Below are 24504 nucleotides of genomic sequence, written 5' to 3' on the forward strand. Positions count from 1 at the left end.
TCTGTCCTGCCCTCTACAGTCTATACTCACACACTGAGACAGATACACTCTGTCCTGCCCCCTACAGTCTATACTTACACACTGAGACAGATCCACTCTGTCCTGCCCTCTACAGTCTATAGTCACACGCTGAGACAGATCCACTCTGTCCTGCCCTCTACAGTCTATACTCACACACTGAGACAGATCCACTCTGTCCTGCCCTATACAGTCTATACTCACACACTGAGACAGATCCACTCTGTCCTGCCCTCTACAGTCTATACTCACACACTGAGACAGATCCACTCTGTCCTGCTCTCTACAGTCTATACTCACACCCTGAGACAGATCCACTCTGTCCTGCTCTCTACAGTCTATACTCACACACTGAGACAGATCCACTCTGTCCTGCCCCTATAGTCTATACTCAAACACTGAGACAGATCCACTCTGTCCTGCCCTCTACAGTCTATACTCACACACTGAGACAGATCCACTCTGTCCTGCCCCCTACAGTCTATACCTATACACTGAGACAGATCCACTCTGTCCTGCCCTCTACAGTCTATACTCACACGCTGAGACAGATCCACTCTGTCCTGCCCTCTACAGTCTATACTCACACACTGAGACAGATCCACTCTGTCCTGCCCTATACAGTCTATACTCAGACACTTAGACAGATCCACTCTGTCCTGCCCCCTACAGTCTATACTCACACACTGAGACAGATCCACTCTGTCCTGCTCTCTACAGTCTATACTCACACACTGAGACAGATTCACTCTGTCCTGCCCCCTACAGTCTATACTCACACACTGAGACAGATCCACTCTGTCCTGCCCTCTACAGTCTATACTCACACACTGAGACAGATACACTCTGTCCTGCCCCCTACAGTCTATACTTACACACTGAGACAGATCCACTCTGTCCTGCCCTCTACAGTCTATACTTACACACTGAGACAGATCCACTCTGTCCTGCCCTCTACAGTCTATACTCACACACTGAGACAGATCCACTCTGTCCTGCCCTCTACAGTCTATACTCACACACTGAGACAGATCCACTCTGTCCTGCTCTCTACAGTCTATACTCACACCCTGAGACAGATCCACTCTGTCCTGCTCTCTACAGTCTATACTCACACACTGAGACAGATCCACTCTGTCCTGCCCCTATAGTCTATACTCAAACACTGAGACAGATCCACTCTGTCCTGCCCTCTACAGTCTATACTCACACACTGAGACAGATCCACTCTGTCCTGCCCCCTACAGTCTATACCTATACACTGAGACAGATCCACTCTGTCCTGCCCTCTACAGTCTATACTCACACGCTGAGACAGATCCACTCTGTCCTGCCCTCTACAGTCTATACTCACACACTGAGACAGATCCACTCTGTCCTGCCCTATACAGTCTATACTCAGACACTTAGACAGATCCACTCTGTCCTGCCCCCTACAGTCTATACTCACACACTGAGACAGATCCACTCTGTCCTGCTCTCTACAGTCTATACTCACACACTGAGACAGATTCACTCTGTCCTGCCCCCTACAGTCTATACTCACACACTGAGACAGATCCACTCTGTCCTGCCCTCTACAGTCTATACTCACACACTGAGACAGATACACTCTGTCCTGCCCCCTACAGTCTATACTTACACACTGAGACAGATCCACTCTGTCCTGCCCTCTACAGTCTATACTTACACACTGAGACAGATCCACTCTGTCCTGCCCTCTACAGTCTATACTCACACGCTGAGACAGATCCACTCTGTCCTGCCCTCTACAGTCTATACTCACACGCTGAGACAGATCCACTCTGTCCTGCCCTCTACAGTCTATACTCACACGCTGAGACAGATCCACTCTGTCCTGCCCTCTACAGTCTATACTCACACGCTGAGACAGATCCACTCTGTCCTGCCCTCTACAGTCTATACTCACACGCTGAGACAGATCCACTCTGTCCTGCCCTCTACAGTCTATACTCACACGCTGAGACAGATCCACTCTGTCCTGCCCTCTACAGTCTATACTCACACACTGAGACAGATCCACTCTGTCCTGCCCTCTACAGTCTATACTCACACACTGAGACAGATACACTCTGTCCTGCCCCATACAGTCTATACTCACACACGGAGACAGATCCACTCTGTCCTGCCCTCTACAGTCTATACTCACACACTGAGACAGATCCACTCTGTCCTGCCCCCTACAGTCTATACTTACACACTGAGACAGATCCACTCTGTCCTGCCCTCTACAGTCTATACTCACACGCTGAGACAGATCCACTCTGTCCTGCCCTCTACAGTCTATACTCACACACTGAGACGGATCCACTCTGTCCTGCCCTCTACAGTCTATACTCACACACTGAGACAGATCCACTCTATCCTGCCCTCTACAGTCTATACTCACACACTGAGACCGATCCACTCTGTCCTGCCCCCTACAGTCTATACTCACACACTGAGACAGATCCACTCTGTCCTGCCCTCTACAGTCTATACTCACACACTGAGACAGATCCACTCTATCCTGCCCTCTACAGTCTATACTCACACACTGAGACCGATCCACTCTGTCCTGCCCCCTACAGTCTATACTCACACACTGAGACAGATCCACTCTGTCCTGCCCCATACAGTCTATACTCACACACTGAGACAGATCCACTCTGTTCTGCCCCCTACAGTCTATACTTATACACTGAGACAGATCCACTCTGTCCTGCCCTATACAGTCTATACTCACATACTGAGACAGATCCACTCTGTCCTGCCCTCTACAGTCTATACTCACACACTGAGACAGATCCACTCTGTCCTGCCCCTACAGTCTATACTTACACACTGAGACAGATCCACTCTGTCCTGCCCCTACAGTCTATATTTACACACTGAGACAGATCCACTCTGTCCTGCCCTCTACAGTCTATACTCACACACTGAGACAGATCCACTCTGTCCTGCCCCTACAGTCTATACTCACACACTGAGACAGATCCACTCTGTCCTGCCCTCTACAGTCTATACTCACACACTGAGACATATACACTCTGTCCTGCCCCATACAGTCTATACTCACACACTGAGACAGATCCACTCTGTCCTGCCCTCTACAGTCTATACTCACACACTGAGACAGATCCACTCTGTCCTGCCCCCTACAGTCTATACTTACACACTGAGACAGATCCACTCTGTCCTGCCCTCTACAGTCTATACTCACACGCTGAGACAGATCCACTCTGTCCTGCCCTCTACAGTCTATACTCACACACTGAGACAGATCCACTCTGTCCTGCCCTCTACAGTCTATACTCACACGCTGAGACAGATCCACTCTGTCCTGCCCTTTACAGTCTATACTCACACACTGAGACAGATCCACTCTGTCCTGCCCTCTACAGTCTATACTCACACACTGAGACAGATACACTCTGTCCTGCCCCATACAGTCTATACTCACACACGGAGACAGATCCACTCTGTCCTGCCCTCTACAGTCTATACTCACACACTGAGACAGATCCACTCTGTCCTGCCCCCTACAGTCTATACTTACACACTGAGACAGATCCACTCTGTCCTGCCCTCTACAGTCTATACTCACACGCTGAGACAGATCCACTCTGTCCTGCCCTCTACAGTCTATACTCACACACTGAGACAGATCCACTCTGTCCTGCCCTCTACAGTCTATACTCACACACTGAGACAGATCCACTCTATCCTGCCCCTACAGTCTATACTTACACACTGAGACAGATCCACTCTGTCCTGCCCTCTACAGTCTATACTCACACACTGAGACAGATACACTCTGTCCTGCCCCTACAGTCTATACTTACACACTGAGACAGATCCACTCTGTCCTGCCCCTACAGTCTATATTTACACACTGAGACAGATCCACTCTGTCCTGCCCTCTACAGTCTATACTCACACACTGAGACAGATCCACTCTGTCCTGCCCCTACAGTCTATACTCACACACTGAGACAGATCCACTCTGTCCTGCCCTCTACAGTCTATACTCACACACTGAGACAGATACACTCTGTCCTGCCCCATACAGTCTATACTCACACACTGAGACAGATCCACTCTGTCCTGCCCTCTACAGTCTATACTCACACACTGAGACAGATCCACTCTGTCCTGCCCTCTACAGTCTATACTCACACGCTGAGACAGATCCACTCTGTCCTGCCCTTTACAGTCTATACTCACACACTGAGACAGATCCACTCTGTCCTGCCCCCTACAGTCTATACTTACACACTGAGACAGATCCACTCTGTCCTGCCCCTACAGTCTATACTTACACACTGAGACAGATCCACTCTGTCCTGCCCTCTACAGTCTATACTCACACACTGAGACAGATACACTCTGTCCTGCCCCATACAGTCTATACTCACACACTGAGACAGATCCACTCTGTCCTGCCCTCTACAGTCTATACTCACACACTGAGACATATCCACTCTGTCCTGCCCCTACAGTCTATACTTACACACTGAGACAGATCCACTCTGTCCTGCCCCTACAGTCTATACTTACACACTGAGACAGATCCACTCTGTCCTGCCCTCTACAGTCTATACTCACACACTGAGACAGATACACTCTGTCCTGCCCTCTACAGTCTATACTCACAGACTGAGACAGATCCACTCTGTCCTGCCCCCTACAGTCTATACTTACACACTGAGACAGATCCACTCTGTCCTGCCCTCTACAGTCTATACTCACACGCTGAGACAGATCCACTCTGTCCTGCCCTCTACAGTCTATACTCACACACTGAGACAGATCCACTCTGTCCTGCCCTCTACAGTCTATACTCACACGCGCACTATTCTCTCCAAGGAATCCTCTCCAACAAAGGAGTGTGTTTTCAGCGGAGGTGATATTGATGTAATGTAGCAGAAAGCATCCCCTGAGTTCCACATGGTGACAATGTGTGTGTGTGGACTGAGAGGATCTGCTCTCTCTGTGTTGTGATTGTGACTGAGCATCCGTCTGTGAGAGAGCGTGAGTAGTGTTGTTGCTGGGTAGATTCAGTGTGTGGGGGTTATCTGACTAGCAAGAACTGACTACAAGATCGACTGTCATCCTGTCAGATATGAGCTGCATTACAAACGTTGTTCTCTCCTCCTCCTCTTTCACTAAGTACATAGATTCTCCCCAGGGTGTGGGGTGTGTGTGATCTTTTTTGTCTGGTTTGAAGTTCTGCCAACAGCAGAAGACTCTGAGAGCCAGCAGTGTGTAGTAAAGCAGTCTAAAGCAATTCAATTCAATTATTTGGATCTCATCCTTTCCTCTCCTCTCGTCTCGTCTCCTTTCGTCTCCTCTCGTCTCCTATCCTCTCGTCTCCTTTCCTCTCATCTCCTCTCCACTTTAGCTAAATGAAACAGCCAAACAGTTGATGGAGATTGACAAGCCGACATCCAATCCCGTCCCTGGCCCCAGCTTTGACCCGTCTCCCGGCCTCCCATTGGGTCCCTGCTCCCTTGGCCCCTCCCCTGACCCATCCTCTGCAGGAAGCGGCAATGGTGCCCTCCAGAGGCAAGAGGAGGAGAAAAGAGGGGGAGAGGGGAAGAAAAACGCTAAGAAGCGCCACTCGTTCACAGCTCTGAGTGTGACGCAGCGGACAGCCCAGCTCAACAACAGACACAGCATGGAGATCTCCCACCCTGTCCTCATCAGCTCCTCTGACCCCAGGGCTGCTGCACGGATACAGGACTCTCCCCCCGGTCCCACTCCCTCCTCAGTCGGAGTTCTGGTTCCTCCCAGAATGGCTTCAGTCACCTCAGAACTGCTGGCTCAAGCCAAGGTCCAACTACCACTCAACATGTAAGTTTACTCATCACACAGGCATGGTTTACTAACTGGTAAATCTATAGGTAAATGAGTTGAATAGCAATGCTGTCTGTTTTCTCTGAGCTGCTGTCCTGTCTATAAGGTGAAATAGAAGCTGAGTGGAATATAAAGATTGTGCTGCATCTACTACCATATCTTCCTGGACGTGCGTGCACACACACAAACACACACTATCCAGAGCGGGTTGTCCCGCTAATGAGGTCGGACACTTCCATCTCCGACCGGCAACCTGCCCTGTTGCTATGGGAAAACGTCCCCTAGTTACCATAGCAACCCAGAGGCAGTGCATGGACACCTGCTTGCTCTCCCCTCCTATTATTCTTCAGACATACAGTACCAGTCAGAAGTTAGGACACACCTACTCATTCAAGGATTTTTCTTTATTTTTACTATTTTCTACATTGTAAAATAATAGTGAAGACATCAAAACTATGAAATAACACATATGGAATCATGTAGTAACCAAAAAAGTGTAAAACCAATCAAAATATATTTTATTTTTGAGATTCTTCAAAGTAGCCTCCCTTTGCATTGATGACAGCTTTGCACACTCTTGGCATTCTCTCAACCAACCATGAAATGTGTTTCCATGGTTGAGCAGCTGCACACAAGCCTAAGATCACCATGCGCAATGCCAAGCTTCAGTGTAAAGCCTGCCGCCATTGGACTCTGGAGCCGTGGAAACGTATTCTCTGAAATCATGAATCATGCTTCACTATCTGGCAGTCCGACGGACGAATCGGGGTTTGGTGGTTACCAAGAGAACGCTACCTGCACAAATGCATAATGCCAACTGTAAAGTGTGGTGGAGGAGTAATGGTCTGGGGCTGTTTTTCATGGTTTGGGCTAGGACCCTTAGTTCCAGTGAAGGGAAATCTTAACGCTACAGAATACAATGACATTCTAGATGATTCTGTGCTTCCAACTTTGTGGCAACAGTTTGGGCAAAGCCCTTTCCTGTTTTAGCATGACGATGCAGTCAAAACTGTTCGCTGCTCTGGCCCCCCAATGGTGGAACAAACTCCCTCACGACGCCAGGACAGCGGAGTCAATCACCACCTTCCGGAGACACCTGAAACCCCACCACTTTCAGGAATACCTAGGATAGGATAAAGTAATCCTTCTCACCCCCCCCCCCCTTAAAATATTTAGATGCACTATTGTAAAGTGGCTGTTCCACTGGATGTCTTAAGGTGAACGCACCAATTTGTAAGTCGCTCTGGATAAGAGCGTCTGCTAAATGACTTAAATGTAAATGTAATGTAAATGATGCCCCCATGCACAACGTGAGGTCCATACAGAAGTGGTTTGTCAAGATCGGTGTGGAAGAACTTGACTGGCCTGCACAGAGCCCTGACCTCAACCCCATTGAACACCTTTGGGATTAATTGGAACACCGACTGTGAGCCAGGCCTAATTGCCCGACCTCACTAATGCTATTTTGGCTGAATGGAAGCAAGTCCCCGCAGCAATGTTCCGACATCTAGTGAAAAGCCTTCCCTGAAGAGTGGAGACTGTTATAGCAGCAAAGGGGGAATCAACTCCATATTAATGGCCATGATTTTGGAATGAGATGTTTGACAAGCAGGTGTCCACATACTTTTGGTCATATAGTGTATATTCAGACATAAATTCAGACATGTACATTCAGATATCAAACATATATTCAGTCGTACCCTCCAACAGTATTTAGACAGTGAATGCCCCCCAAAATATTGTTCTTTATTCCAGCAAATTGGATATGAGATCAAATAATGCACATGAGGCATGTACAGAATCTCACCTTTTATGTGGTTGCATTTTATTACATAGTTGTTTGTCCATATTAAAACAAAACCAGTCATTTGTTCAGTCAAATGATCCTAAACGACGTCTCTGTGTATCCCAGCTACCTGGCCCTGTATGCGTATAAGTCCCAGAAGGCAGATGAGTTGGAGCTGAGGAAAGGAGAGATGTACCGTGTCACAGAGAAGTGTCAGGACGGCTGGTTTAAAGGGACCTCTCTACGGACCGCTGCTTCCGGAGTCTTCCCTGGAAACTATGTCACACCCGTGTCACGGTGAGACACGCACAGGCACGAACGCACTCACACACACATTTTCTCACGCAAATACTCTTGTTCCCCCTCTCACACACACCCTTTCAAACACATAACTCTGTTTGCGTGACAGGCGGACGATAAGCAGCATGTTGATGGTAGTATAATAGGGGATATCAATAGTATCTTGGTCACTATTCTAACAGGACTGGAACCATTGAATCTCTCCCCTCTCCCAACCCCTTCTCCCACTCGTGCTCTCTCTCTTTCTCGCTCTCTCTGCAGAGCTCCGTTTGCGGTGGGTGGTTCTCAGAGCTCCTGTCTCTCAGGGCAGGAGGTGGGAGGGGTGGGACAAGGGAGTAAGGCAGCCTCCCCCTCCTCCGCCGGCCCCTCCTCCTCTCGTCCCTCCCCTCCCCCCTCTTCCCCCCAGTCTGCCGCTACTCAGCTTAAGAACTGCCTTCGCTTTGGACAACAAACAGTTAACCAGACCCGCTCTGCCATGCAACTGGGTGAGTACACAGAGATTATTCAGGTTCTAGATCTGTCATTTCCTACATTTGATCCAGCTCTTATCAGCCAGCCTCTCTCTCCCTCCTTGCCTCTCTCCTTCCTTCCCTCTCTCTGTCAGGGAGAACATGTGATGGTATTTAAAGTTTCTCCTGGGAGCCTCTCTCTTTGTCTCTGTCTTACACACACACACCTGTTATCCATTACAAAATAAAGTATGACCATAGGTAGGCTGTGGAAGTTTGGTCACATGTGTCATTGGCAGTCAGATGTCGTATTGGGGCGGCAGGTAGCCTAGCGGTTAGGGCGTTGGGGCCGTAACCCAAAGGTCGCTGGTTTGAATACCTGAGCCGACAAGGTTAAAAATCAGAAGGCACTTAACACTCATTTTCTCCATGGGCGCCGTACTACTGTGGCTAACCCTGCAAAATAACACATTTCACTGCACCTATCTGGTGTGACAATAAAATATATATATATAATATGATGACAGCACAAACAGGAAGCAGATGGTGTCTTGTAACAGTAAGATGACTACTGTGTGCTGTGTAATAGTATGTAACAGTGTGTAATGTGTGTGTTCAGTCCACAGCCCGCCCTCCAGCAGCCCAGAGCGTCCCACATCCACCGTCTCTCCTCTCCGACCTCAGAAATCTTCCCCGTTGCGCTCCGCTGGTCAATCTGCTCGCCCAATATCCATGGTGTCCCCCGGCCCTTCCCCCCTCTCCTCCCCTGCTTCACGCCCTCTCTCCTGCCTCTCTTCGCCCCTCATCCCACTTTCCTCCCCTCTCTCCTGCCTCACCCCTCCCAACGCCAGTGCTGCCCTGCTCAACGGAGAATCAACCAATCCCTTCCAACCGTCCTCGCCTGGCCCCTCCCACAGCAACGCCTCAAAACCAGAGAAGGTGAGTCTCCTAGGGTGTCTCTCTTCATCTTGCTTCTCATCTCTTCTCTCTCTCCTTGCTCTCTCCTTGCTCTCTCTCTCTCTCTCTCTCTCTCTCTCTCTCTCTCTCTCTCTCCTTGCTCTCTCTCTCCTTTATCTAAACTCACAGCAGAGTCTGGTTCCAACATCACACTGCCTTAAAATCCCTCAACACGATGCCATAGTCAGGAGGATATAGTCAGGGAATATTAAAAGCATAGCTAGGGGAAGTGGTGTTGAGGGGAAGTGGTGTTGAGGGGAAGTGGCGTTGAGGGGAAGTGGTGTTGAGGGGAAGTGGTGTTGAGGGGAAGTGGTGTTGAGGTGAAGTGGTGTTGAGGGGAAGTGGTGTTGAGGGGAAGTGGTGTTGAGGGGAAGTGGCGTTGAGGGGAAGTGGCGTTGAGGGGAAGTGGTGTTGAGGGGAAGTGGCGTTGAGGGGAAGTGGCGTTGAGGGGAAGTGGCGTTGAGGGGAAGTGGCGTTGAGGGGAAGTGGCGTTGAGGGGAAGTGGTGTTGAGGGGAAGTGGTGTTGAGGGGAAGTGGCGTTGAGGGGAAGTGGTGTTGAGGGGAAGTGGTGTTGAGGGGAAGTGGCTTGCACCTGGACATGGTGCAGAATCATCCAACGCCAGACAGACAAACATACTATCAGTGTGACAGGGCTGTCTCTGTGTGTTGTTCTTCATCTTGATGGGTGTATTAAAGCTGGGTCCATGGTGACAGTGATGGATGGTAGAGTTGTCTGAGAGAGAGGAGCCTATCTGCTCTTGTGTTGACTGGCTTCACAGAAACTAGTTGAGACAGTTGGTGACAATAGGACAAATAGACTAGGGAAGGACCATGATAAACAGTCATTGACTATGAGCTGTGATGGATTAACTATAGTATTTAGTCTCATCGCATTTAACCTCCTAGCTTTCCTAACCATTTTAATTCCCCACATGCATTGGCTTATTATGCGTTGGAGTTTGCTGTCTGATTAAGTTAGAGGTTTGTGGTGTGTGTGTGTGTGTGTGTGTGTGTGTGTGTGTGTGTGTGTGTGTGTGTGTGTTATGAGGCCTGCTGTGCTGTCAGACAGATGCTTCCATGCTGATTATGCGCTGATAATTGGCTCTGACTCACATCTCAACCCCAAAGATGCACACAAACTCACAAACACACACACACACACACACACACACACGCTGAGACTAAAGTTCCCCCTGACACATCCAGACTTAACTATCTGCTGTATATGTGCTGCTCTCTGGTGGATGGTTAGAGAACTACACTCAGATCTCAAAAATATACTGTACTGGCCAACTGGAGGAGTCATTGTTACATCAGGTAGATACTGTTGGTTAACTGTCTCTGAGACCAGGAGGGATACTGCCAGAAAAATACAACTGTATATCTGTAGAAGACACTGCAAATTGTTTCATCCCCATTCTCTTCTCTGTCTTGTTATCTGTGTCCACAGAAGGAGAAGAAAGGAGGTCTGCTAAAGCTTCTCTCTGGAGCCGCTGCCAAGAAAAAGGCATCTCATTCTCCCCCGTCCTCCCCACCAACCCTCCCCCTGTCGGGTGCCGTCCTCCCACATCACACCCGCTCTGGCTCCTGTCCAATGGATGCCCATGGGCGTGCCGGGTCTTGTCCAATCGAGAGTGAGATGGCGGGGGCAATGGGGTTAGAGCTGCTGAACAGGAAGTCAGGATCCCTCGATCTCAACTTCCCCCGGTCGCCCCCGATGACCCGCCCCGGGAACGCACTGCTAGCTCTCCGGCCTGAACCCAAACCACTGTCCAGAGAGAGGTAAACACACACTGTAACTACTCACACTGTCAAACACACATCCTGTCCAGAGAGAGGTAAGCACACACCTTGTCCAGAGAGAGGTATACACACATTGTAACTACTCACACTGTCAAACACACACCCTGTCCAGAGAGAGGTAAACACACACTGTAACTACACATTGTCAAACACACATCCTGTCCAGAGAGAGGTAAGCACACACCTTGTCCAGAGAGAGGTATACACACACTGTAACTACACACTGTCAAACACACACCCTGTCCAGAGAGAGGTATACACACACTGTAACTACACACTGTCAAACACACACCCTGTCCAGAGAGAGGTAAGCACACACCCTGTCCAGAGAGAGGTAAGCACACACCCTGTCCAGAGAGACGTAAGCACACACCCTGTCCAGAGAGAGGTAAGCACACACCCTGTCCAGAGAGAGACCCCCTGTCCAGAGAGGTAAACACACAAGCACACACCCTGTCCAGAGAGAGGTAAGCACACACCCTGTCCAGAGAGAGGTAAGCACACACCCTGTCCAGAGAGAGGTAAGCACACACCCTGTCCAGAGGTAAGCACATACCCTGTCCAGAGAGAGGTAAGCACACACCCTGTCCAGAGAGAGGTAAGCACACACCCTGTCCAGAGAGAGGTAAGCACACACCCTGTCCAGAGAGAGGTAAGCACACACCCTGTCCAGAGAGAGGTAAGCACACACCCTGTCCAGAGAGAGGTAAGCACACACCCTGTCCAGAGAGAGGTAAACACACACCCTGTCCAGAGAGAGGTAAGCACACACCCTGTCCAGAGAGAAGTAATCACATACCCTGTCCAGAGAGAGGTAAGCACACACCCTGTCCAGAGAGAGGTAAGCAGACCCCCTGTCCAGAGAGAGGTAAACACACACCCTGTCCAGAGAGAGGTAAGCACACACCCTGTCCAGAGAGAGGTAAGCACACACCCTGTCCAGAGAGAGGTAAGCACACACCCTGTCCAGAGAGGTAAGCACACACCCTGTCCAGAGGTAAGCACACACCCTGTCCAGAGAGGTATGCACACACCCTGTCCAGAGAGAGGTAAGCACACACCCTGTCCAGACACCCTGTCCAGAGGTAAGCACACACCCTGTCCAGAGAGGTAAGCACACACCCTGTCCAGAGAGAGGTAAGCACACACCCTGTCCAGAGAGAGGTAAGCACACACCCTGTCCAGAGAGAGGTAAGCACACACCCTGTCCAGAGAGAGGTAAGCACATACCCTGTCCAGAGAGAGGTAAGCACACACCCTGTCCAGAGAGAGGTAAGCACACACCCTGTCCAGAGAGAGGTAAGCACACACCCTGTCCAGAGAGAGGTAAACACACACTGTAACTTCTCACATAGCCGCGGGAAGTAGGGGTTCTGACAAATCAAAATAAAAATATATATAAATAAATATACTTTTTCACAAAAGCAGTGCACTGGGCCTTTACTAGTCCAGTATTAACGGACCGATATAGCCGTCTGTAGTGATGGCAAAACGGTTTCATTCTGCACCGCCCCCGTCCACCCGTCAGCGAAAAAAATGCAGCAACCCCAACCTACTTCCCGCGGCTATGGCTACACACTCTCATACACTCACCCTCAAACATCCCCCGAGGTATGCTGTATGTTACGACACTACACCACTACAGCACCAGGAATAACTGAGCTTCTGATCATTATTCTCCTCCTATCCCCATCGGTGTGTGTCAGAGCTAATAGTGCCCTCTTTTTTCTCTGAGAGCAACCGCGTCACACAGATGCACGCACACACACACACAAACCCACACACACACTGACACTCACACACAAACATTAAAACACACTGTTTCAAGCACGTATAAATCTGTGTAAAGCATTTATATATAAGACTGCTGAATGATGATGACCTGAGTAGCAGCATATATCACCTCCTAGTGTGTGTGTGTGTGTGTGTGTGTGTGTGTGTGTGTGTGTTTATGGTGTGCATGTGTTCGAATATGAGTTACAATGCAGCCCCACTGGTCAAGAACTGGTTAAATCAACTGTGTTTCCACGTCATTTCAGCAAAAAAAACTTTTATGTGATGACGTTGAATCAATGTGGAAAACTGATTGAATTTTCCACCCAGCTTTCAAGGATGGGCATAAATGACAAATTACAATTTCTAAATACAACTACAAAAGACCCTAAAGATCACTGTATCCAAATAAAATATCATATACTTTTGCATAGTATAGTATTTTATTATAATACATGTATTTTAAAATATATTTGCAAGTTGCCGGCCGAACAGCAACAACATTCACAGCAATGGTTACAGAATCGTTTTACTTGCTATGACTGTGATATGTCGTTGTTTATCTACCTTACACTCTGGATAAGAGTGTCCTGCTAAATGACCAAAATGTAAATGTAAATTATATGTGAAAATGAAGAACTGCAAGCACACTGGGTACTGTCATTGGCCTTCTTTCGTGGGCGGAGCTCATTAGAGTAATACCTAGCATTTTTACATACACATTTATATGTAAACTCAGCAAAAAAAGAAATGTCCCTTTTTCAGGACCCTGTCTTTCAAAGATAATTCGTAAAAATCCAAATAACTTGGTGGTGCCCAGGGTCCCTGCTTATCTGCGTGAATGTGCCTTAGGCATGCTGCAAGGAGGCATGAGGACTGCAGATGTGACTAGGGCAATAAATTGCCATGTCTGTACTGTGAGACGCCTAATGCAGAGCTACAGGGAGACAGGACGGACAGCTGATCGTCCTCGCAGTGGCAGACCACATGTAACAACACCTGTACAGGATCGGTACATCTGAACATCAGGTGCAGGATGGCAACAACAACTGCCTGAGTTACACCAGGAACGCACAATCCCTCCATCAGTGCTCAGTCTGTCCGCGATAGGCGGAGAGAGGCTGGACTGAGGGCTTATAGGCCTAGTGTAAGGCAGGTCCTCACCAGACAACACCGGCAACAACGTCGCCTATGGGCACAAACCCACCGTCACTGGACCAGACAGGGCTGGAAAAAAGTGCTCTTCACTGACGAGTCACGGTTTTGTCTCACCATGGGTGATGGTCAGATTTGTGTTTATCGTCGAAAAGAATGAGCGTTACACTGAAGCCTGTACTCGGGAGCGGGATCGATTTGGAGGTGGAGGGTCCGTCAGGGTCTGAGGCAGTGTGTCACAGCATCATCGGACTGAGCTTGTAGTCATTGCAGGCAATCTCAACGCTGTGCGTTACAGGGAAGACATCCTCCTCCCTCATGTGGTACCCTTCCCACATGACCTTCCAGCATGACAATGCCACCAGCTCGTTCTGTGCATGATTTCATGCAAGACAGGAATGTCAGTGTTCTGCCATGGCCAGCGAAGAGCCCAGATCGCAATCCCATTGAGCACGTCTGGGACCTGTTGGATCGGAGGGTGAGGGCTAGGGCCATTCCCCTTAGAAATGTGCGGAAACTTGCAGGTGCCTTGGTGGAAGAGTGGAGTAACATCTCACAGCAAGAACTGGCAAATATGGTGCAGTCCATGAGGAGGAGATGCACTGCAGTAATTAATGCAGCTGGTGGCCACACCAGATACTGACTGTTACTTTTGATTTTGACCCCCCTTTGTTCAGGGACACATTATTCAATTTCTGTTAGTCACATGTCTGTGGAACTTGTTCAGTTTATGTCTCAATTGTTGAGTCTTGTTATGTTCATACAAATATTTACACATGTTAAGTTTCCTGAAAATAAACACAGTTGACAGTGAGAGGACATTTCTTTTTTTTGCTGAGTTTAGTTAATTTAGCAGATGCTCTAATCACACGATGGTGACATCAGACTTCTGATACCAATATAGGGTGAAAGTATTTTTTAAAGTATTTTGTTAATACAAATGACAGCTTTCAAAAGGATCTTGTTACCAAATATATTGCAGTGTAGTTCACCCCAGCGTAATACAAATGACTAAATACTCAGAAGTAATTTAAATACATATTTCAAAAACATGTAACAGAAATACTGGCCATCTCTGCCAACCTTTAACCTAAATCCAATGTCATGGTGAAATGTTTTGTTGATTTTTCATTGAATTCATATTAGTTGACAACTCAACCAAATTGGTTGAGGTTGAACTGACGTCTGTGCACAGTGGGTCATTATCTGTAACCCTCCCTCCCTAGGTATCGTGTGGTGGTGCCCTACCCCCCTCAGAGCGAGGCGGAGATCGAGCTGAGACAGGGAGACGTGGTGTTTGTTCATAAGAAGAGAGAAGATGGCTGGTACAAAGGAACTCTGCAGAGGACTGGACGTACTGGCCTCTTCCCTGGCAGCTTCGTAGAGATCTTCTGAACAGGACCGCTACACACACACACACACACACACACATACACGCAGGGATGGGCAAAAATGACAAAATACAATTACAAAAGATCAATGTATCAAAATGAACTACAAAATACTTGTATTTTATAATAATTTGGGGGGCACCTATATGTGTCCTATTACACAGAAGTGTGTAATGGAAATGTTTTTGAGGGGCATATCCCAACTCCCCCGAGACACCCGTAGGGGTCACGGCCAGGGTCGCCATTGTACAGCTCCCCTCGAGCAATTGGGTTAAGTGACTTGCTGTAGGGCACAGCGACTGATTTCTTTCACCTTGTCTCCTCCAGTATTCAAACCAGCAACCTTTTGAATACTGGCCTAATGCTCTAACCTCGAGGCTACCTGCCGCCCCAAATATATTTCATTAAAATACATGTATTTTGTATATTAAAATACATAAATACATTTGCAAACTAAGTGACGGATACAGAAACTTTTAATTTACTATGACTGATGTTGTTTATCTACCTTAGCTGGATGTACTGACTGTAAGTCACTCTGGATAAGTGTCTGCTAAATGACTCAAATGCTGTATATATGTGAAAATGAACACACCAAAACGAACTGCAAAGCACACTAGGTATTATTATTGGCCTTGTTTCGGGGTCATGTCTAGATGGGATATATCTTAACCTAATTCTCTTAACCTTCTACGTTAATTCTATTAAACCTGCTATGAAAAGTACATTTTGACAAAAGCTGTATCCTTTCTAGACTTAACCTTGTTTCATGGCGGAGCTCATTAGAATAATACTTGTCCATTATTACATACACGTTTATATTTAGTTCATTTAGCAGACACTCTTATGACACCATAGTGCCATCAGTCTTCTGATACCAATGCAGGGTGAAAGGGGGATGGTGAACCGCTATAAACAAATGGTATAGAAAAGTATTTTGTATTTTGAAAATACAAATTACAGCTCTCGAAAGTATCTTATTACAAAAGACTGTACATTGGAGTGTAGTCCAGCCCAGTGTAATACAATTTACAAAATACTCAGAAGTCATTTAAATACATATTTCAAATACACGTAACAGAAATACTGCCCATCTCTGCACACACGGCTACTCCAGCTCCAACCAGCCTCATAGGAGCGGGGGCCTTTATCCACACAGGACAGCTATGGCAGGGGTCCTTCATCAACCTCATCAATGACTAGTGATGTTGACATCATCAGGAGGCGCCAGCAACTATTGAAGGGACAACAAGCGGCACACTGTATTTTTCTATTGCTTCAGTGTGTATTTGTTTTAAACATCAGTGTCCGTATGAATGTGTGGTATGGCTAGAGACATGCCGTACTGGTTACAGAAGCACCTACAGACCTTGGCTAACCTGATACCTGTTCTTTCCGGTTGGTGTGTGTGTATGCGTGTCTGTATTAATGTGTGCGAGTAAGAGAGACCAGTAGTTGGTAATACCAGTCATGTGGAAACTCAACATTGGGAAAGAAAGCACATCAACAGTCCCAAATGTTCTTAATTTTAACATACCCCACTTCTGGCAAGCTACTTCAAACCGCCTCTTTCATTGGCTAAGCACACAACAGTACTCCTCTTTCATTGGTTAAGCACACAACGGTGGTCCTCTCTAATTGGCTAAGTACACAGTTCCTCTCTCATTTACTAAGCACACAACAACTGTACCCCAACAGAAGTAGGTCTACAGGTCAGGAAGACAGAGTGAAGCACACAGAGTTGGGAAGGCCAGAACGAGTCGGTTACAACACATACAGATGGGATCAGGCTACATCCATACAGCACACTCAGTCTCAGCCTAAAGTGTGTGTGTGTGTGTGTGTGTGTGTGTGTGTGTGTGTGTGTGTGTGTGTGTGTGAGAGAGAGAGAGAGAGATATAGAAACCATCTGTCTCTGATGGAGTAGCAGATGCAGGGGAGTCTGGGTAATCCCTGAGTTGGGTAACAGACAGATGAGAACACCCAGAGATTCAGATGAGATTAGAACCTTTCCATCAGGCCGCGACACACACAACCACACACACACACACACACACAACCACACACACACACGCACAGTCATTGATGTGAAAGGAGTGGATGGGTCCCAGTCTTTCCGCTCCTCCTCCTCAGAGAGAGTGTATCAGTTAAACATGTTGATGTTGTTGCTGTGGATAAGCTCTTCGGTCTGGGCCAGAAACAACCCTTAGCTCCAGATGAGCCAGCTGTATCCCTGAACCCAAAAGGCCAGTCTGTTTGTCTGTTTCTACTGTCTGTCTGTGGAGCTAATGCACAAGTCCTCCATGTTGGAGATAGAGACTTCCACATGACCCAGACACCACACAGTGTCCATCTTGCTATTCCTGCTCCCCAGTTCCCATGAATTAGTGTGTTCAGGTGGACTGTGTTTCTGGTTTGCCTGGACTGTCTGGTGTGAGTACTGTACCACTGACAAGACTTTACAGACTTTACAAGGGGGTTGTTACGCATGGAATCTCATGCTGTCTAACTATGAGAGATGTTTTACATTACTGTAACAGAAAATAAGAGATATAAATATATATATTGTGCAGATTATTTATATTTCGTGGGTGCCAGTCGCCCTGCACTCGAGACCAGCGTTCTACCATGTGATCATTAAACATTCTCTCGTATTGATGACCTCGTGGTTTGGTTGGTTTTTCATGTCAAGTGCATTTTCCCAATAAATGCCTTTGTTTTAAACCAACCTGTGTCACCTCTGCCTGATGACAAACCCTTTATATAGCCATACTGCCTCCCACCTCCACTCCATCACTTCACTCTCTCTCCTCTTCTTTCCTCTCTTCATCCCAGTGGAGGTGTGTGACAGCGAGGTTGTCATGAATAATCACCTTACATTTGCATTTAGAGTGAAGCTGAGGCCTGGCATGCCAACAAACACTTTATGTAGGTGGAGAGGTGTGTGTGACACTGTGTGTCATCACAGGGTAGATAGACTCACGCCTGCCCGTGTGTGTGTGTGTGTGTGTGTGTGTGTGTGTGTGTGTGTGAGAGAGACAGTGAGTGAGTGAGTGAGTGAGTGAGTGAGTGAGTGAGTGGTAGTGAGTGAGTGAGTGAGTGAGTGAGTGAGTGAGTGAGTGAGTGAGTGAGTGTGAGTGAGTGAGTGAGTGAGACACTGTGCAGTAAGGTCACTGATCACCATTTTAGTTAATACTACTCTGATGCCAACAGCACTACAGCATGCCAGATTCTGTATTGGTGTGTTTCTCCTCAGGATACAGTGAAAGTCACCCCAACCCAGATTCCCCTCCTCCAACTCCACATGGACAACCCAGCCCACCACCCACTCCCCACGCACATGCTTCATCTACTGCCTCCACACACACACACAAACACAAGTGGTGCGCGGGTCAGCTGTTTGTTCACCCGCTCATGCCGGCAATTGCTAACAACCCATTCGCAACAGATAAAGTGAAAATGTGAAAAGTGAGGCCCGCACCCAACCCTAACCCGCAAATATAGAAACTATTTTTGACAGAGGGTGCAGGATTTTGTTTTCCCTGATTTAGATATGTTTCTGATTATAACTTCCAACATTTTGGTAGGCTATTTGTTAGTCAACTTGTCTATAATTAGATATATGTAGCTTCTCTTCTGTCATTATATGTTGCCCTAGACGACTAAATAAACCCTTGCTCACCAGAATAATGTAATAGATCGATGGAAAGAATGCTTCAATCTAGTTGACATTGGTAAAGTTATCTGTCATCTTCTGCGGATGGACTGGGGAGAAAATAGAAAGCAAAAAAAACAGAAAAGATTTTCTGTGCTAAATGTCCAAATGATATCGATTTGACCGGTTGTATGGGAAAAGCAGGCTAAGAGAACAACCCAATGTGTTTCTATTTTTGTTTCTGATTTCAGTTCGGCTTCGATGCATATTTTACGTGGTTGAATACTATCAGCTTTTATGACGCTTTTATGATGAAGACAGCACCTCTACTGATTGTATCTAACTGAGCATTGCATTCTCTCAAAGAAATAAATCACATTTCTCCACTCCTGTTCCAAAGTCCAAATTTTGCCTACATTTAGTGTATACTTTTACTGCAAGAATGTTTTAATTCTGCAGGAACTATTATTAAGGCTACAGCCCTATCCACACGGGATACATTTTTTCCCAAACTGCCCCCTGCAATTTCTTTATATACATCATATACAGTACCAGTCAAAAGTTTGGACACACCTACTCATTCAAGGGTTTTTCTTTATTTTTACTGTTTTCTACATTGTAGAATAATAGTGAAGACATCAAAACTATGAAATAACACATATGGAATAATGTAGTAACCAAAAAAGTGTTAACACCCTTTGCCTTGATGACATCTTTGCACACTCTTGGCATTCTCTCAACCAGCTTCATGAGGTAATCACATGGAATGCATTTCAATTAATAGGTGTGCCTTGTTAAAAGTTCATTTGTGGAATATCTTTCCTTCTTAATGTGTTTGAGCCAATCAGTTGTGTTGTGACAAGGTAGGGGTGGTATACAGAAGATAGCCCTATTTGGTAAAAGATCAAGTCCATACTATGGTAAGAACTAAGCAAAGAGAAACTACAGACCATCATTACTTTAAGACATGAAGGTCAGTCAATTTGGAACATTTCAAGAACTTTGAAAGTTTCTTCAAGTGCAGCCACAAAAACCATCAAGTGCTATGATGAAACTGGCTCTCAAGAGGACCGCCACAGGAAAGGAAGACCCAGAGTTACCTCTACTGCAGAGGATAAGTTCATTAGAGTTACCAGCCTCAGAAATTGCAGCCCAAATAAATGCTTCACAGAGTTCAAGTAACAGACACATCTCAACATCAACTGTTCAGAGGAGACTGCGTGAATCAGGTCTTCATGGTCGAATTTCTCCAAAGAAACCACTACTAAAGGACACCGATAAGAAGAAGAGACTTGCTTGGGCCAAGAAATACAAGTAATGGACATTTGACAGGTGAAAATCTGTCCTTTGGTCTGATGAGTCCAAATTTGAGATTTTTGGTTCCAACCTCCGTGTCTTTGTGAGACGCAGAGTAGGTGAACGGATGATCTCCATATGTGTGCTTCCCACCGTGAAGCATGGAGGAGGAGGTGTGAGGGTGTGGGGGTGCTTTGCTGGTGACACTGTCAGCTATTTATTTAGAATTCAAGACACACTTAACCAGCATGGCTACCACAGCATTCTGCAGCGATATGCCATCCCATCTGGTTTGCGCTTAGTGGGACTACAATTAGTTTTTCGACAGGACAATGACCCAACACACCTCCAGGCTATGTAAGGGCTATTTGACCAAGAAGGAGAGTGATGATGCTTTAATCAGATGACCTGGCCTCCACAATCACCCGACATCAACCCAATTGAGATGGTTCTGGATGAGTTGGAAAGTAGAGTGAAGGAAAAGCAGCCAAGAAGTGCTCAGCATATGTCAGCATATGTTTTTTCCTAGCCACCGTGCTTTTACACCTGCATTGTTTGCTGTTTGGGGTTTTAGGCTGGGTTTCTGTACAGCACTTTGAGATATCAGCTGATGTACGAAGGGCTATATAAATAAATTTGATTTGATTTGATTTGATGTGGGAACTCCTTCAAGACTTTTGGAAAAGCATTCCAGGTGAAGCTGGTTGAGAGAATGTCAAGAGTGTGCAAAGCTGTCATCAAGGCAAAGGGTGGCTACTTTGAAGAATCTTAAGTATAAAATATGGTTCCATGTGTTATTTCATAGTTTTGATGTTTTCACTATTATTCTACAATGTCAAAAATAGTAAAAAATAAAATAGGTATGTCTTTGACTCGTAGTGTAAATATACAGTGCATTCGGAAAGTATTCAGACCCCTTGACATTTAGAGACTTGTCGCGAAGCCACTCCTGTGTTGTCTTGGTTGTGTGCTTAGGGTCGTTGTCCTGTTGGAAGGTGAACCTTCGTCCCTGTCTGAGGTGCTGGGCACTGTGGAGCAGGTTTTCGTCAAGGATCTCTGTACTTCGCTCCATTCATCTTTCCCTCGATCCTGACTAGTCTCCCAGTCCCTGTCACTGAAAAACATCCCCACAGCATGATGCTGCCGCCAACATGCTTGCGACCTGCAGCCCCCACTCCAAACGATTCGTTCTCGAGCTCGTTGAACAGAGGCTGAAAGACATTTGATGGTCGGACTCAGAGCCGGATGCTCGTCGTTTATTAATCCTGCTGTAGGCCTCATTGCAGCCAGCACGAACACTGGTCAAATGAACGACTAAAATGAACAAGTCCCTCAGAAAAATGAATTATGACTCGAGTCAGTAAAAAGAGTCGTTCACAAAGAATGATTACTTTGCAACTGCACATCGCTACAGGTAGCACAGCCGGCTGCCAGGAGAAGGTGAAGTGCATAGAGCTTCATGAAGGGAACACTGCAGATAATAGATCATCTCAGTATGGCAGAAAACACCTTTTATAGTCTACGGACACATCACCTGAAAAATAGTTGTAAAGAAAAACAATCTTGATAAGATGATGAGAAGTTGATGAAAATAACTTATTATTAATAACTTATTTTTTAATTTTGTTCCATTGAGAGGAGTGTTCCATTGAGAGGAGTTTCACAAAGAGCCACTGTTACACCTCATTTAGTCATGGAACGTGCTGTAGTCTAACACAAGTGCACAATGTCATGTTTACATCTCTTCCAGAACTGGGAAGAACTAAATCACCAATGACGATAAGAAATCATTTTTGAGGAAGAAATATACTGTATTATAGTGCAGGTCAGTTTCTCTTGGCAGTTACTTAGAGCCCTCTAGTGTCTCAGTACCACACTGCAGCCACAGATATCAACAATGCCCAAGACACAGCAGAGAAAACAAACAGATGGAGGCAGATCTAATCATGAAAAATACAACTTTTGTTTAGATATTAAAATCGTTATCCAATAACACTTTTAGTCCATCATTTCAGTGATAAATAAAAAATATCTAACAAACTTCTCATTTCCTCTCTGTATAAGTTCTAACAGAGAGGAACTGAGTTTATTCAGATTCCTGATAGATTTTCTGATCAACCTTTCAACTATGTCAACAGTTAGCCACGATCAAACAAACTAGGCCTACTGGTCAGTAATTAGTTGACTTATACATTTGACTCTGATATTCACACAAATAAAATGTAATTTTATGGAACATTTGGGATTTTTGCCATGTAGACTTCATGTATGCATTGTGAACTGCAGCGTTTTGTTTTGCACATAGATAACATTGTGCTTACAAAAATTCTTGGCGACCAGGATGGCTGATCCCGCACCTATCATCCCCACCCTCTTTCTGCCTGCTCTAGACCCATTTCTACCTCACCCAGGCAATCCTGTCATTCCCTGTGAGCAATGGAAAGGCTATTTGTACCTTCTAGCCATAGGACTGGATACTGTTGCCGGCACCAGGAAACGTGCTATCCTCCTACACTGCCTCAGAGAGGAAGGGCGCTGCAATTTCAGCACTTTGGATCATACGGTCTCATACAAAGTAACAATAGCAGCTAAACATTTTTGAAATCTCTAAATGTTCTACTGAGATGGCTTCTATTCAAACAAAGACATCAGCGAATTAGTGAGTCAGATAGACAGTTTGTTGCTGATTTGAAAGATATGTCATTTTTTGGCGCAATACAAGGGAACTGATAAGAGATCAGCGGATTGAAAAAAAATGCCCAGGTACAAGAAAGACAGAGGCCCCTCTGTCTCCCCTAGGTGGTCAGATTGCCTACAACAATTTCAAAATACAGTTCACTCCAGGAAAATACAATGTTGTAGTAGAGTTCCTGTCCCGCCCCATCTACTCAGATGGTGACAGATGGTGAAGAGGAGTTGGTGCATCTCATCTACTCTCCTCTATAGAACACGGTGTCCCTGCAGGAACTGGAGATCACGTCGACTGCAGAACCATCATTTAACACACTCATTAAGTACATCAAGAACGGATGGCCTTCCTGTGTCCCATCAGAACTGAAGTCATTATCACGGATGAAAAACAAACTATCATGCTGGGGTGATGCCTGCATCGCACATGGCCACTGTGCAGTGATCCCTTCGGCCCTCAGGGGTTGTGTAAGGGCGATGATGCACAAAGGTCATCTCTGCATCGTCAAACTGTAACAGAGGTGTCGTGACATAGTGGGGTGGCCTGACATAGATTGTGGCCTTGAAGAGCTTGTCAGGTCCTGCACGTCATGTCACATCAGTGGGAAGACTGGCCCACCTGCCCCTCCCCCTCTACAACCTCTGGACTGGCCAGCTAGCCATTGTGGGGACCTAAAGGTTGATGCCTGTGGGGAGGGACAGGTTCCTCGTGGTGCTGTATGATCCTCGCTCGAAATGGCCCGAAGTCACAGCAATGGGCACAGTCACAGCGGAGACCATTGTCAACTTTCTTGATCAGCTCTTTGCTCCCTGGGACCTGCCTCAGGCCATTACCAGAGACAATGACCCCGGATCCTGTCGAAACACTTCACCTCATCTCGCAGCCAAAAGTGTCACCCACAGCCATACTGCTTTCTGTCACCCGCAGGTGAATGGGGGTGGAAAGATTTAATCAATCCCTAAAAAATGGACTGTGCGCGCACAGCCTAAGGGTGCTCTCTGGGTCCTTCAGTCTCCCAGACCCCTTTTCACTAATGTGCAGCTTGTCATTCCACTATGGGAGTCTCCCCCGCCTCACTCATGTTGGGGTACGAGCTTGTGCTGCCCCTCACCAGACTTCGCCCTCCAAGGGCACTGCTACCTCGCTCAGCAGTTGGGTCTTCAATGCGGAAGCCTCAGCACGATATGAAGCAGAGGTTCGACAAGAAGCATAAAGCTCAGCCACCAATCACTGAGATGTCTGACTGGGTCAGAGCACGTTGTCCTCACCGGGCCAAGAAACTGAGCACGTTCTGGTGCTCTCCAAGTCAGGTCAGTCGTCAACTGGGCTCAGTGATATTTCAACTGCCAGATGGACCACGTTGGAACACCAGC

The 24504-nt window shown here is 46.7% G+C and overlaps 1 protein-coding gene across 1 annotated transcript in view; it reads left to right on the forward strand.

Annotated features, from left to right (window-relative positions):
* Positions 1 to 18219, forward strand: part of LOC115129168 (E3 ubiquitin-protein ligase SH3RF3-like) — a 75612-nt gene extending 57393 nt beyond the window's left edge. The window contains exons 4-9 of the mRNA XM_065018073.1: positions 5423 to 5874; positions 7790 to 7960; positions 8225 to 8448; positions 9032 to 9351; positions 10820 to 11151; positions 15327 to 18219. Coding sequence (XP_064874145.1) covers positions 5423 to 5874; positions 7790 to 7960; positions 8225 to 8448; positions 9032 to 9351; positions 10820 to 11151; positions 15327 to 15495 — 1668 coding nt within the window. The 3' untranslated portion in view covers positions 15496 to 18219. The remainder of the gene's footprint in view (positions 1 to 5422; positions 5875 to 7789; positions 7961 to 8224; positions 8449 to 9031; positions 9352 to 10819; positions 11152 to 15326) is intronic.
* Positions 18220 to 24504: the final 6285 nt, after the last annotated feature.

The sequence above is a fragment of the Oncorhynchus nerka genome, linkage group LG1 (assembly GCF_034236695.1).
Source record: "Oncorhynchus nerka isolate Pitt River linkage group LG1, Oner_Uvic_2.0, whole genome shotgun sequence".
NCBI classification, from domain to species: Eukaryota; Metazoa; Chordata; class Actinopteri; order Salmoniformes; family Salmonidae; genus Oncorhynchus; species Oncorhynchus nerka.